Source organism: Cottoperca gobio, chromosome 7, assembly GCF_900634415.1.
Source record: "Cottoperca gobio chromosome 7, fCotGob3.1, whole genome shotgun sequence".
NCBI classification, from domain to species: Eukaryota; Metazoa; Chordata; class Actinopteri; order Perciformes; family Bovichtidae; genus Cottoperca; species Cottoperca gobio.
In genome coordinates, this window is record NC_041361.1 from 12,918,598 (window position 1) to 12,933,896 (window position 15,299).

A 15,299-nucleotide genomic window follows, 5' to 3' on the forward strand; every position below is an offset into this window, starting at 1 on the left:
ATTAAGTGCTCAGTGGCAGAGAAGGCAAGCCATTTAAACAATCCACTAATAGAAATACTTTTTAAAGGCATAAAAGGACTTTAAATCAGCTTCTGAAAAGACATCAATGAAAATGTAACAACCAGATGTTACAGGTATAATGTTTACTACGGTCACCCTTCCCATTTTTGCATATTAGCGTGCTAACTTTCGCTAATTATCGCAAACCACAAAGTACAGCTGAAGCAGTCATCTCTTGAACAAAATACAACTTTGACCTGAAGATGGCTCTGTCAAAGATAAAAGTTAAGAAATTACCAAAGTTATTGTCTAATAGTTGTCAAGATGTTCACTAAGAGCCACAAACGTCAACATCACGGAGATACAGGAGAAATGGAGAGATGTGGAGATGTTTTGACATGATGGTGAGGATTCATCCTGTGGGCACCATGAATGTCAGTACAGTATTTGAATGGCAACCCATTAAATATCAATCAATCAGTCAGTCAGTCAGTGCGGAGATGCCATTCCTACAGCAACTGCACTCGTGTGGCTAAAAACGGCACAAAAATATAGAATATAAGAGAAACCTAATTGTAGAACTGAGATAAGAACATCTTGAAAGACGGTTATTTTCAGTGCAGATGTTGATAACATCACGCCAAACGAGGATTCCTGAGGAGTAAAAGGATATTTCCAGAGCGGTAAAGCAACCGGTGGAGTTCCACAGGCCTTGTCATAAATCAAGTATTACATCAGATTGCTCCCAGCTGCATGCATCTCATCTCACAGGGAAGAGGAAGTATTTCATCATCAGGCCTCCTCTTCCTGCATTGTTCATGACCTTTCCTATGCAAATCTCTACAGGACACTTCCCCTTGGAGAGAGATGTCAGGAATACGTGTTTGGTTTAGCTTGAAGCTTCAAAAGAATCCGGACCTCTGCTGCTAGGTTGTGAACTGTCCGGAATCAATGTGTGATGAGAAAACAAAAGCTGGACCGGGATCAACGCTCAAGGACTCAAGAAGGAGTTTTAAACGAGTAGCGCTGATGAGTGTGTGCGTGGCGCAGACAGAGTCACGGTAGCCCTCTGACTGGCTGCTCTGGGCTAACAACCCTTGCATTGATCCAAGGAGACACTCAGCCCTCTAACCTGCTGAGTGCTCAGTTCCAGTGAACAATGGAGTTCAGAGCGCGTCGATACACTACCCTATTGAGTGCTCTCCGTTTAGCAGCAAGATTGATGAGGTTAAGGCTCCCAACCGGGGAGCCAAATGGTGTCAAAACCAAGGTGTTGCTTTGGACAAACAATCCCTCACTGCACTACCACACTGAGAGGCGCTGGTTACTGGCTACTACGCCAGCTCTACCCAGGAAGTGTATTTATACAGGCGCAAGGCTTCTGAAAGGGTGTGCAGGCTGTGGTGGAAGTTTTTAAGACTTGCAAAATGTAGATGAGAATATGAGGGTAGGATAGATGTTGCTTTCTGGACAGGAATGCGATGCAAATCCCCAAAGACACTAAATGATGTACAAGTGGATTTATTACAGTCGGTCCCTATAAATCTAAGGTTGGCCTGAACTCCAGGGAGAGGTTAATGGATTACAAAGGGATGTGGTATCGAACCTCAGAGAAGTTTATACACCTCATCAATATGTGAAACGCTATTGATCATTTAGACCCTGATAAATTAAATTCATACACTTGATAATGCATGGCACTGTTCAGAAGGCCCCATATGAGGCTTTTTCAGCCCATGTTTTCTTTTTTTTTTTTGGATGAAGATCTATGGTGGGATCTCGTATTGGCAAGACGGCAGAAAATTGCGTTTTAGGAAATCAGTGTGGCAGTGTGTGATTTGAGCTGTCAATGCTCCCAGGAGCCGAGCATCTGAGGATTGTTACTCAAGGAAATGTGCAACAGTTCAAACTGTTTCATAAACTTTTCTATTTATTATAAATACAGATTTGAGCCGGTGACACATTCACTTTATAATGGGATATACATTTTCCACCGCTATGGCTTCAGGAATATACGATATGGAGCCTACAGTATGTCTCCTACAGTACACTCGCTACATCTAAAGCAGCCTCCAATCAGGATATAGTTTATGTAAGAGAAGACTGATTCCACCAAACATCAGGATCCAGCTGAATGAAAGTCAACGTGACAAATTGTCCATCTACCAGCGCAGAGCTTCAGGTGTAGCGCTACGGAGGAGGAGCATCGCAGCAGACTTAGCGTGTTATTAGTTCAACAAGTCACTTTAACTCTTATATTCCAGAAGTGGCACTGGTCCCTGTCAGATTACTGTGAACAATCCCAGTTTACCTTTTTACTTGAAAGTCATTTTACTACCTTTCTTTTCCTCTCACCTCTCTTCAATGTATTCGAAATAGAATAGGAAATTCTTTACGAGAAGGCACTACTCCCACAACAGAAATAAACAACACTTCACACATATAATGTGTACCTATGTCACTTACTCATTTCCAGAGAGAAAGCTGAGAAAAGGCTGAAAGTCCCCGCACTGTCATGCGTTCTGAAAAGTGCTGTAGTATGCTCATCTGTATCTGGTCTTACATATACATTACAGCTGGTTTGGAGAGGTGACACAAAAAAAAAAAGCTCAGGAAACATAAAGATTCAATCAGAATCTTTAAACCTAAAATGGATTTAGATTTATTTTCAAAATTGTAAAAACGTACAGTGCTCAAGTAACTGGATGTAAAAGACTCAAACTTGGTAAACAAATACAACAAAACATTGTCTTTTTTCAGATTGTGTTATTTCCAAACTCAAACAGAAAAACAATTCTGTTACTGGACATGAGAAAACCTTCCTGCATCTGAACGTACACATTCACACACACACACACACACATCTCAGAGGGATTCAAAATGAGGACTGCACATTCAAAGGCTCTGTGTGATTCAAGTTTTTGTCTGTTATTGTATTTTTTTTCTTTCCTTTATTGTTAATGGATGGAAATACAAATAAGTCATTTAGAACCAGCACCCTGTTCTTTACTGCAAGTCAAGTATTGTGCTATGTGTGTTTCAAATGATACACTTATGTCTCTGCAGGAATATAAACAAAAGAATCAACATAATACTAGGTTTAGCCTTTAATAGTTACTAGTAGTGTGTGTTTAGTTGGTTTAAAATGAATACAACAGAGATTCTACTTGAGATAAACCAGATTTATTGCACGTATGTTCACTTCAGGCTGACATTCAGACAGTAATCAGCAGGTTACAGAGAAGACCAATTACTGGTTCTATAGTGGCTAAGAAGCATTAGTTACACCTCTTGATTATGTACTTTGAACCAACCTAATTCATCCATACAAATGTCTCTCTACTGAATCACAAATATATAGTTCAGAGCATACTGCAACTGTTGTTGTATCATCATTCGACACTTTCAACAGAAACTCAAACAACAAACATATTGTGTGGGTCGGGACGGGTGTCGCGCGGAAGTGTGCAGAGCCCCTCTACCTTTTCTGTGTTCCTAAGAAGACCATTTGATGGAGGTGGAAATGGCACCAGAGCTGATATCCCTTCTTCTCACTCATGGACTCTTCTTGTTAGCTGGAGACACAGTGAGTAATTCAATAAGTCAAGTATTCATTTATTACTTTCCTTTTCAATCATGGGGCAATTTTCTTCTAACTTCCCCCATCCACCTCCACATTGAGAGAGAAAAAAAGTGATACAAGTTCTGCAACTACCATCTGTGGCAGCGCTCGTTGTCTTACTGCAGCTTAATTACAAAATATTGGCGCCGTTTTCTGTAAAGATTACTCACTGTAGGAGGCCCTACATAATTTGGACCGCAGGGTTTGTCACGGAAAATAATACAATGCAACTGGGCTTTCTGTATTAGATTTCCGCTTTTAGCCTCCTTGACATTTCAAGCTGCATGAACTAATACATCTGTTATTTGTTGATCATTTGATTATTAACATACTTCACAAACCAAATCAGCTGCCCTGCTGGAGACACAGATACAGCTCAGCAGACAGTCTGGGTTTTCTCGCCTGCCACGCGCAAACACACTCGCAAAAGATGCACAATTCAGCCCTCAGTGAGAAAGGAAAGCAGGGGGAAAAAAAACATTTTTCTTCCCCTCCTTTGAGCGTATGAGCACTCTGACACCGCCATGGAACAAAGCCCGTCATCACATTCTAATCTCGAATTTCAGGGCTTTTATTTCACCCAAATGCCACCCTGCTGGCCTTGTAAATTATTGACAGACTGACACCAATGCGAAAGGACACATAAAAGAGGCTAAAAGCTCCGGCCCTGGAAGAGCTTGTCCTCTCCTATTGCCATCAACAGAGAGACCAACTCTGCTAATGCTTCTCGGGAAGCTCACGGTAACTTTGAGCATGAAGTGCCAACATATGACTCCTGACCTGCAGCTGCATCATACAGGAGAGATATTCTGCACAGCACTGCCTCTTTGGTCTGTAAAAGAGCCTTAGGACAATTACGAGGCAAAGTTATATCTGATAAAATCATGAAAATTTAAAGCAGTCACACATTAGGACTGCATGAAGCCTTTTAAAGTCATTCTGATTTGACTATTGCTCGTCACTTCTCCTTTCAAAGAAATGTTACAGCGTGGTTTGTGGCTCGACCTGCAGTCATTTAGTCTGCCTCAAGTCGAGCCTCCAATATTTGTCAGTTTTGCGTCTTCTCACGCCTGCTCCTCATTTTGCTCGAGATTAAGATGTTACAGAAACAAGTGGAAACAGACAGTGAAGATGGATAAAACAAGACAACAAGAAAATAAATGAGTGAGAGCAGAGAGGAGCCGAATGAAACAAAGCCATCGACAGAGATGAGAAGTGTTTGGAGAGTATATTTTGCGCTTTCTACTGCTATTTAATCCACCTCGCTCTCATTGCTGGCACCCTCGGGCCGCCTCAGTTTGTCCACCTGTTCATTAATCTGTCCATCCCCACCTCGCCGATCCACTGTGTGCATGCTTACACCGTCCTCCTCCTCTTCTACATGGCTGACATTCTCCTCCTCCTCTTCCTCCTCCTCATCTTCCTTCTTCTCCTCCTCCCCCTGCACTTCCATGCGGACCTGGTCCTTCAGGTCCAGGAGCAACGTTGCGGCAAGGGCCGCGGTGCCGTCATCTCCGTTGATACTGTGCACTACATCAGGGCCTCCCAGTGCATCCTGAGGGCTGTTGTGTCCATCTTTGATAGGGGAGGAGTTTTCGGACTCGTTGCTGACAGGGGAGATGTCGCTGCTGCTGTTGGTGTGGTGGACCGACGGGGAGCCGGGTACCGATGGCGACTTTAGAGGAATCTGCCATGAGGGGATTTTAGGTATAGTGGGAGTGGAAGGGAATTGTTTCCTGTGGAAAGAAAAGGAGGCCTGATCACACTCTCATCAAAAACCTCACTGTGATCAAAATGTGTGAAAAGAGCTTTCCCACAATGTATATTATAATTGGGCATACTGCAACTAAAAAACTATATATAGCTTCCTAAGTCAAGTGTTGAGTGAGAACATATCTTCAACACTCGTTTACATTTGAGCATGCAGCCACACACAAAGCACCCGTGTAATTCTCATTATTACAGCAGAGAAAATGGCTTTTCCCCTCCAAACAACCAGATGTTTGTCACACCTGGTAAAGATGCGCTAAGATTTTTTTTAATTACATCCACTGCAGCTTTTAAGATCAAAAAGACAATGTTGAATCATAATGGGATAAGCACTTCTTGGTGATTTAAAAAAAAGAAAAGAGAAAACTGTTTGGAGATGATTTGGATCATTTGAACAGGAAGGCAACACGTTTGGAGACAGATGGTGATGCAGAGCCTTTAGTTTGTGATTTAAGCCTTTGCCAGAAAACTCATTGTGAGAGTCAGGATGAAGTCAAGAAAGCAAATGACAAAGGGATTATTGCTGATTAGAATGTACGAGGGGAACAAAACATGCTCAACTAGACAGTTGTGAGGCAATTTTCGTCCTCGCCGGTTTTCTGATGTACACCCTCACTTTAGGCTTCATTATAGACACTGATACATAATCATGCATGCTAATGGCCTGACTGAGCTGGGCTGTGCCTAACTAGATTGAGGAACAAAGATAGAAAGAATGAGGAGATGTCTGGCAGTACACAAAGAGACCTTTAACAGCACACAATACTTTGCACCTTGTATTAACATATAGTAGGTATGATACCATTTTACCACGACTACAGATAAAACTAGAATGCACAGACATCCGTCAAGGCCAATAGTGCAAAAAATAAACAGACTGACAAACCAGGCCAAAGCAAGCAGGTAGAAAGGAAGGAAGGAAAGGAGGGAAGGAAGGACTAAATGAAGGAAGGAAAGGAGGAAGAAATGGAGGAGGAAAGAAGGAAGGTAGGAAGTAAGGGAAGAATAAAGGAAGGAAGATAACGAGGAAGGAAGGAAAGGAGGAAGCAAGGAAGGTAGGACGCTACAAAGAATATGTGTTGCATTAATTCATTATCCTATTATTCCTACGACACATCAATGCACAAATGCCCTATCTCGCAATGTGAACGAGTTAAACATCATGCGTGTGTCCGCCCTGTCATTTGGATTTGCTCCTTTATTCATTTGTTTCTCTCTTGCTAAACACTTCCACTAAGTTTCATGATAATCAGACGCGTAGTTTGTCCGTAATCCTGCTGACAGACAAAATCGAGCAGAAAACGGGATTGATTGAAAAGTATCTATATTTTATCAGGACTAATCTGATTTTCCGGTTCATGTAAATCTTGATCTCTTGATGTGTTGTGTCATTCTGCATCCATAAAATGAGTGGAGTTGCATACAGTAGGAGCGATTATGCACGTGTGGTCATCTTGCTTACCAATAAAAGCATTAAAACACAGAAGACCAGCTGAGGCCTGCAGTATGCTAATCGGCCGAGGCAAGAAAATAAATGGTGCAGTCAGTATTATAACCTCTAGTGCCGACATATTTGAGATGAAGGATTTTGCTTTAAGTGTGCAAGTAATTTGCAAGAGCAATGTGACATTATGTGTTCTTTTATTTTATAAATAAAAACAAATAAAAACTTTCTTTACGCAAAGATGATCGCATGATGGTTGTTCTGTAGTTTCCATGTACATTGTAGCTTAGTAGCTTTCAACCACATCTCACAGTCTTCCTCAGTTATGTTCAGGCCTCAAACTCCAGTAGGCTCGAGCTTGGGGCGTGATTTTTGAAAAGAGACATTGCTGTTAAGTTATTTTCAAATGAATGATTTGGTGCCATCTGGTTCCATTATATTGGAGAGAAGGCCGACATCTCCACAGCTGATATCTCCAACACAACCTAGATTGATAAGTAGCACTACAGGTAAGAGGAAAAATGTGTGTTTTATTTTGGGGTGAACTGTCCCTTTAAGGCTACAGGGACAAGTGTTGGTGTACTGTGTTTAATTTTGCACGTAGTATTTGGAATTTCAGATGTTGTTACCATGCAGACACATCTCCTGTTCTCCTCCAGAGCATGATGTAAGTGTTGATGCCATTTATTAGTTTTTCTAAATATATTTTAGTTTGTTCTTTAATAACCACGTCCATCGCCTGTGAACACATCTGTTATTTTGCAGTATTTAGAGCGGTCAGTTGATTTTAAATCCCTAAAACGCACTACGTTGACAACAGAGCAAACTGCATTCACAAGGAAGACCACGAAATGTGATTGAACTTGGGAGAAGCAAAAAAAGACACATTTCCAAAAAAGTTAAAATGTGTCAAATGATTGTGAATATTATTCAAGGGGAGCCACTCAACACGCTGCTGGCTTTTTTGGCTCGTGTGACACAACTATTATAATGACGTGAATCTTTATTGTTGTCATAATCCTAATCATAATATGCTGTTTTTACATGTGCAAACAAAAACTAATTATTAAAAAAAAAAAGGGGCAAAACCAGATTACATGCATAATTAAAACATATTTTAATGTCAGGTATAAATTAAATATGGCCAAAGTTAACACATGGTATGTTTGAGTAAATTACACGGAGCTTTGTTCCTGACAACACTGTCAAATGGACTGCATCCAGGACACACACACACACACACACACACACACACACACACCCACACCCACACCCACATCCACACACACCCACACCCACACACACATCCACACACACACACACACACACACACACACACACACCCACACACACACACACACACACACTTTCATGTGACTGGGGTCTGGATGGCTTTGTTACCTGCTGAGCAGTAAGCCCTTCAAAGAGAGGATCTCGGCCTTCAGCTCTCCAGCTGTTTGGTTGTCCAGGACGCGGTTGGTTGAAGACGATGCCTATAGGAAACACAGGAGACACACACGACAAATGTCACAGTCACACACACACACAAGCACTGTTCAGGTCACAGGCAGGGTCGCAGCACAAAGTCAATACACGTCTTTCAACAACGCCTCTGTGCTCAGTCTCAACAACATGTAATAATAAAAAAGGCTTTGTTGGGAAAAAAGGACAAAGGGTACAAGGTAAACAAATATGGTAAATGCAAATGCTCAAAGCCGCAGGTTTTTGTGTAGTCAGGTCATTCGTCACCATAACAACCTCACAACGGCCGATTGCTGGTGATGACAGAACAGAGGAGGAACAATCCCACTACAGTCACTTTTATGGCCTCGACTGCTCAGAAAGTCCATCGACGGTGAATCATGCTGTTTTTACATAATTTCCCATACTATCTAGAAAAGATTAGGCCAGTGTCCAGTGTTTTGGATAATGACTTTATCTTGAACAATGGTCACATTCATGAAGGCAGACCATAGCTTAGCAGTTGTTTTGTTCTTTTTGTCTTTTATCAAAGGCATGTGTTATCACACACACTGGTGTGGCATGAGATGCTAAAGGGTATAATGGCAAGTATTTGAATGGCAAATAGCTGCCAAAAATCTGTCTCTGCAGCATTTATTCAGGGATACACAGGACTTTGACAGAGGGTGCCATAAAATGACGAGTTTTGATAAAGGCCTGGAGGGAGAGAAAAAAAAAAAAAAAAAAAAAAAAAAAGAACGTCACATGTCAACAGTGAATTGCAATAATACAACTGAAGTCCTGTAGACTATCAAGTCAAAATGAATGGAAATCTTACTCAAATAGGGAAGACATTAAAGGCCCAGGGTGGAGGTCAAGATAAGAGGGAAACAAAAAGGTTTCTACTACATAAAATCACATCTTTCTTCTGAAATACTAGGAGCTCCAAACAATCCAAATGAGACCTGTGACGGGGCGCCATAAGAAAAGCATTGCTTAGCTGTGAAGAGTCTCAACCCAAAAGAGATTGGGAATCAGTGATGTAGATAATTGCTCCCCATTCGCAATCCATTCCTGAACACACACAAAAAATGGCAAACATGTGCGAGAACAGGGGAATAGACTGATGAGACCAGAGGGAGGAGAGGGAGAAGACAAGGGACAAAGTGGGAGAAAAGAAAAGTAAAAACTGTAATTAAGACTCTCCTGACTCACCAGAGGAAGCTTGTTAGGAAGCGTGGACCCCCTATCGAGGGGAGAGGGATAACTTGGACTCTTTCGCTTGTAATTAAATCTAAGAGAAATTAATTGAATCACATCTGAAAGGGATCAGACTCATTTACAGTAGAAGGAGGGAGGCAGAGGAGGAGAAGTGAAGGGAGACAGAAAAGGAGGCTTTTTCTGGCTCTTATCGACTCCTAAACCTCGCTGATAAGGAGCCCTGTTTTAGAGGTGGTGCATTGGAGGCCTGCTGAAGACACTCTTATTACAGCCGTCACCTCATTAGAACCATCTTAATCCCTCGCCTCCCCAAGGCACCCGTATAATAAGGCTGCTTTCTGCTTCTCTCTCATTTTACATCGAAAAAAATTAATTGCTGCATGGGCTGAGCTAAAAGACTTCCAAGGCAGAGCATCAACTTAAGAAGTATGCAAATTGTTTCAAATAACTAGAAATTATTTCTATATCACTTAACATAAGAAAAAAAGGCTTTAGAGGAGGACTGTTAACCGCCAGCTACATAATGTGCATTATCTAGCAAGCAGCGCCATATAATATCTCACATCAAGACTTGTCACACAACACTACCACTGACATATGTCTTATTAAGTCTGAAGAAACCTAATTAAATGTTGGGCCAGGACTGGATTTCAGCTTTGAGATACATTATGTGAGTGTGTATACACATTGTGTTAAGTGCACTAGCTGCTTAGGTGGAGGCTGAGTGGAGGGGTATCAGTGACTGGAGCGATTGAAAGAAACACCGCCGACTTAAAAAGCCCCACCTGAAGTGCTGACACGTATTCCAATAGACCGCACGCGTGTGTACGACAAACTGCTGATCAAAATATTTAACTTCTGCAGTGATTTAGGGGATTTTATTACAAAAGCATCATCAGGAAGATACTTCCATGTCTGTGGATATAGCAGCTCATCTTTGACTCCATTTTATCATTCTTACTATAAATGTACCAGTGATAACAAAGTCGTGTTGCTTGTCTTTAATATTTTGAAATATGTTTTCTTATAATCTTGTATAAATGTTTTTCTATTGGGTGCGTTTTTACCTTCATTATCAATTTACTTCAAAAATATTCCAAAGACAAATCTTTATTTTCATTACCCTGTGCATGTGTGCCGAGCATTCATTGTGTATTCTCTTTAAGACTTGATTAAAACATGTTTTACTTTGTGATTCTCCTGCTGGGTCCTAGGCTGTGATCATATAGATGTTAAGCAGCCTTTCTTGGCTACGCACATGTATGACGTCTTTATGAACTATTTGTTCTTTTATGTTCATGCCCTGTTGCATCATTCATTTTAACCACCTTTTTCTACACACCACATTATTACATTTTACCCTGAAGAAGGCAATATGTGCAAAACCCTAATCATAGATTAAAAAAATAAAGACTTAGGAGTCAGGAGGGCCTATCTCTCTGCTGCTCCTACATCTGGTGTCTGACTGCTATCAGTCTTCCTGGTGTACAGGTGCAGGGCTCTAAGAGCTCTGTGTAGCCGAAACAGTAGAGAACATAATTCTCTGCTTGGCTCTGCACATCGCAAAAATCCTCATGCATGAACAAACAACCGACAAACAAATGAACCAACCACATCCAAAATAACAACTCAACCTAGGAGAGAGGTGCCCACTATTACACTATCAACCACCAGTGTGTGTGCTGGCTGCTTGTGTCTTTATTGTGTAAATATTGTACACAGTAAAGATTTCCTCTAACTGGTTTATCTATATGTATGTCTCGGGTGGGTGGCTGGGTGTGATAGGGGTCGGCCTCTTTCTGCTTAACTAAGTGGTTCAAGAAAAAAAAAGGAAAAAAAGATATCACAAGCAAAGAAAAAAAAGAAGACTATCAACTCTAGCAGCACCCAAGGACGGCAACGCATCTGGCTAAATGAAGATAAATGCCTGTGGACCATTAGCAACAAGATAAGATCTTTAACAAGGCTTGTTTAAGAGTGTCTGAAGGCAAATTAATTCACAGTTACTCCGCCGGCAGACAGTGTGTTTTCGTGTAACGCATGTATATTTATGATGGAATTAGTTTCAAAAGGAAGTCCCCAGAGGAGTGTTTTTGAGTGGAAACACTGCTACAGTGCAATTGATTTTACTCTATTTATGCACTTTCCCACTGGCAGTTCGTCTCGCGCATACATGGAGGCGGTTTCTAATCTTCTATGTAGTATCCACTAATAAAGAGAACGATCAGTGACTTGAGACAGCAGGGAAAACACAGTTAACAGGCAGATTTGTAATGATAATGGAGCAGAAATAGACTAGGCTGCTTAACATCAGGGCTGAATCATCCTCAGGCAAATCTATCGTGAACAGCAGTGGTAGCATACAGCTGCATCTCTTTGAAGAGTCATAATAACTGAGAAAATAGTGAAAAAGAGAGGAACTGTCTGAGGCTCTGAAGCCTGGAAATGTGCAGCGTCAGCGTGTGTGGACGCGAGTCGTTCTGTCTTAACTCCACAATGAGGTCTCCAGTTTAGGGACAGTAAACGCACTCCACAATTGAGCGGTTTCCAAACTACGAGAAAAGTTTACTTAGCAGCTGAGGAAACAGAAGTCTCCATGTGTTTCGGGTTAAAGGCACATTTCCGCGTTGAGAGGTATAATTGCTAAGCTCGGAGCACTTTGAGCGGCGTGGTGAGGCAAACCCCGAAAGCCGCAAACGGTGAATGATAAGTAGCTCGCCAGCTACAACATGTGTTTCTCATCAAACATCCCGGACCTGAAAACAATTTCCCAATTTCCCCCGTGGCCTGAGACAACAGAGGGCCTTGTGCCGACTCGCAGGGAAAATTTAAGATCCAACACTATAGCTATAAAGCAGAGTTTATGATTTGTTTAATGGGTGTTTTGATTTGAATTATACTTTTTATACACTACCGCTGTCCAACAAGGCACTCATAGCAAATGAAGTAGACACTTTTTAATCCAATCTGTGATTTGGAGATGACAAAAGAAAAGAAAGAAATATCCCGTGTGCCTTTATGGAACTCGTTGTTTGAAGAGAACCGCTAACAGGAGACTTCAGATCGTTTTCAGATCGTTTTCAGATTTTAGACCGGCTTTGGTTGAAATCAGATCATCGCTAACACACGCTGATTCTGCAGCGCTCAGAGAGACTGTGTGGCTTAGAACTTGAAACGGCACAAAATGAGCTATGAGTCGTCAGTTTTTTTTGATCAACCTGATGCAGGGAAGAGATTCATTTTTTTTCCCTCGTTTGTGCCAAAGCAGATGTGTCCGCATATGTTTTCCTGCGATATCCAGATGCTACAGTGAAACACCCATGTGCTTAACAAGCTGTGGACATAAAACATTGTCTAAGATTGTCTCTTCCAAGGCACTTTTTTTTTTTTTTTAGAGCCCAGAGATCATAAAGCGATTTATGAGCGGTGTTATAAAAAGCAAGCAACATTTCATCCTTGCACATAAGTTTTTAGACCAATCACTCACACCGATTCACCTAAACACTTACAATTCCTAGTAGATTATGAACACTGTCCATAAAAATCAAGGCGAAGAAGAACGACAATATGGTTAAAGATTATGGTCCCATGATGAGATGCACCATACTTTTTTGCAGCTTGTGTTCTGATGATATACAGTATAATAAGGCTGTCCGTCTAAGGTGGTTATGACTCGGGGCAGCGCAAGAGGTTTTAGTACACAGAGGCCTCGAGAAACCGTTTCTCTCCTCATCAATCTCGAGATTTCAACCTGCAACTTTACATTTACCGTGCTCTTCTGCAATTACAGAGTTACTGCCTGTCTAGCTTTCCTCGAAAACATTAATCATACGTAACAAACCTTGAAGGTGCAGTCCATAACTTTCATGTTCAAGCTACAGTTAAGATGCACTTCTGCCAGCTTTGTGAAGTTGTTTCAACTCATTGTTGTTAGTTTGTCGTAAAGATATAATAACACAAATATGTCATTTAGTGAAATTATAAAATTAGATGGTGCTGGTGTTTTAAGACTGCACCAGATTAGCATCGAGGGGCATCTCCAACTGCGACACATGTGCCAACGTCTGCCGCCACTAAATGACAGTAAAAACAACTCACATCTGGAGAAAGACCAGGTGAATTTCTGTGAAGGATATATTAGGTAGATATTTAGAGGTTTAACTGAAATGACTGATATTCTATCAAAGTGCAAACTGCTTGTAAGTGAAGGGCGATGAGTTGCTGATGAGGCGGTAGCTACCCCTGATGCTGTCAGTTCCTGAGAGAGCTCCTGGATTTTCTGCTGCTGCTGGATCAGGAGCTCCTGGACGGAGACCAGGGTCTGCTGCAGCTGGCTGACTGTGGAAACAAGACGGTAAATTCAGCAAACTTCAAAAACAAAAACAGAAGCAGAGAGATGATGTTGTTTCGGAGCCATAGAACTGAACATTTTCTTTCAAGCGTCGACGACAGAACTGATGAGACTCAACTTGTGTCAATGATCAAAGCCGTCCTCTAAGAATTGTAATCAGAGCTAATACCCGGTAACTTAAGTCGCAGCTTTTTGGTCCGAGGCGCTGAGGGTAGAGGGTGGGACGGGTGGGGGCACATAGGATGGAGATATTAATCTCTAGTGCCTGAACTTAAATCAAATAACAGTCTCTAACCTTCCATTATCCACCCAGACACTGCCTTCTAATGCATCTTAAATCCTCAAACGATCAACAAAGGAAAAAACAAGGCTCTCATTTGGGAGGAGGCTGCCAGACAAAATGTCCCCCCTAATCCTAATAAATATTGTTCTTTTTCCATTGACTTTGAAGATTGAATTAGTTCAAGTGTTGGTGTTGGACGAGGGTGTATGATTTCAAATAACACCGGGCACAGTTTGTTGCCCCCTGCTTCCAGTCACGCGTGTATTACCAAACAATGCATTAAGTTTCCCCGAGCTGATTATATTACAGAAAACCAATAAACATTCATATAAATCATGGGCGTGTAAAGTGTTAAATCAAGCCTAATAGGATTAACATCAACAGATATTGTGGCGGTCCACTGCTGAGGTTGTCAGGCCAATGGTTAAAAGCCTGAGCTGCAGCCGGCTGGACGGGATGTAAAGAACCCTTCTCTCACATTAACCCGGGACAGGACAAAAGACAGAGCTCAGCTTGGAGGCTGCGTTTCTTTTGAAAAACCAAAACAGACAAGATATTTGATCTTTCAAAACAGTTAATATCTTGTAGTGACACCTGTGTTTAAATGGGTGGAGTTGTATCAATATAGGTGGGGCTCTGAAACGTCTGATCTTTTCGTGCTTGCAGAGTCGTATGGAACGCATGTTTGAGCAGGATCGTTGGTTGGGGCCAAAAAACATTGTGCAAACAATTTGAGTTTGTTCCACGGTCGGGCTCCAAAGTGTGACCAGCCACGGTAATAAAACTAAAATACCACGGCCATCCCTGCTTAAAAAAGGTGTTACCATGACAGGGTGTGCACGCTAAACCAAGAGCTGCCCTATTAGTCTCTGATTCCACCGCACCACAAAACAGCTTATCCAGATGTGTGTGTCCGTCTGCCAGCCTGTAATACTGTGCCTCCTGAATTACCACTGGCACCACGTTTTCAGCCACTTTGGCCAAATGGTCCAATTCTTTTCATGTCTCTCCACAAAGTTGACTCCTCCGTAGTGATCAGACACTTGACAAAAATGCATAACTTCTAATCCTCAGTTATCACAGATATGAAGCCAAGAATAATGAAGTCAATGACTTTGGCCAGGCATGAATCAGAAGGAGGCTGTAG

The 15,299-nt window shown here is 41.7% G+C and overlaps 1 protein-coding gene across 4 annotated transcripts in view; it reads right to left on the reverse strand.

Moving 5' to 3' along the window:
• Nucleotides 1-3,167: 3,167 nt before the first annotated feature.
• The window catches only part of pex14 (peroxisomal biogenesis factor 14), a 45,384-nt gene continuing 33,252 nt past the window's right edge, over nucleotides 3,168-15,299 (reverse strand). The window contains exons 7-10 of one of the 4 annotated variants that reach the window (XM_029436414.1): nucleotides 13,759-13,856; nucleotides 8,238-8,329; nucleotides 4,983-5,358; nucleotides 3,168-3,575 (exon numbers count right to left, since the gene is read on the reverse strand). In XM_029436414.1, coding sequence (XP_029292274.1) covers nucleotides 3,552-3,575; nucleotides 4,983-5,358; nucleotides 8,238-8,329; nucleotides 13,759-13,856 — 590 coding nt within the window. In that variant the 3' untranslated portion in view covers nucleotides 3,168-3,551. Of the gene's footprint in view, nucleotides 5,359-8,237; nucleotides 8,330-13,758; nucleotides 13,857-15,299 lie in introns of all 4 variants that reach the window. The other 3 variants (XM_029436413.1, XM_029436412.1, XM_029436415.1) reach the window with 3 other exon arrangements.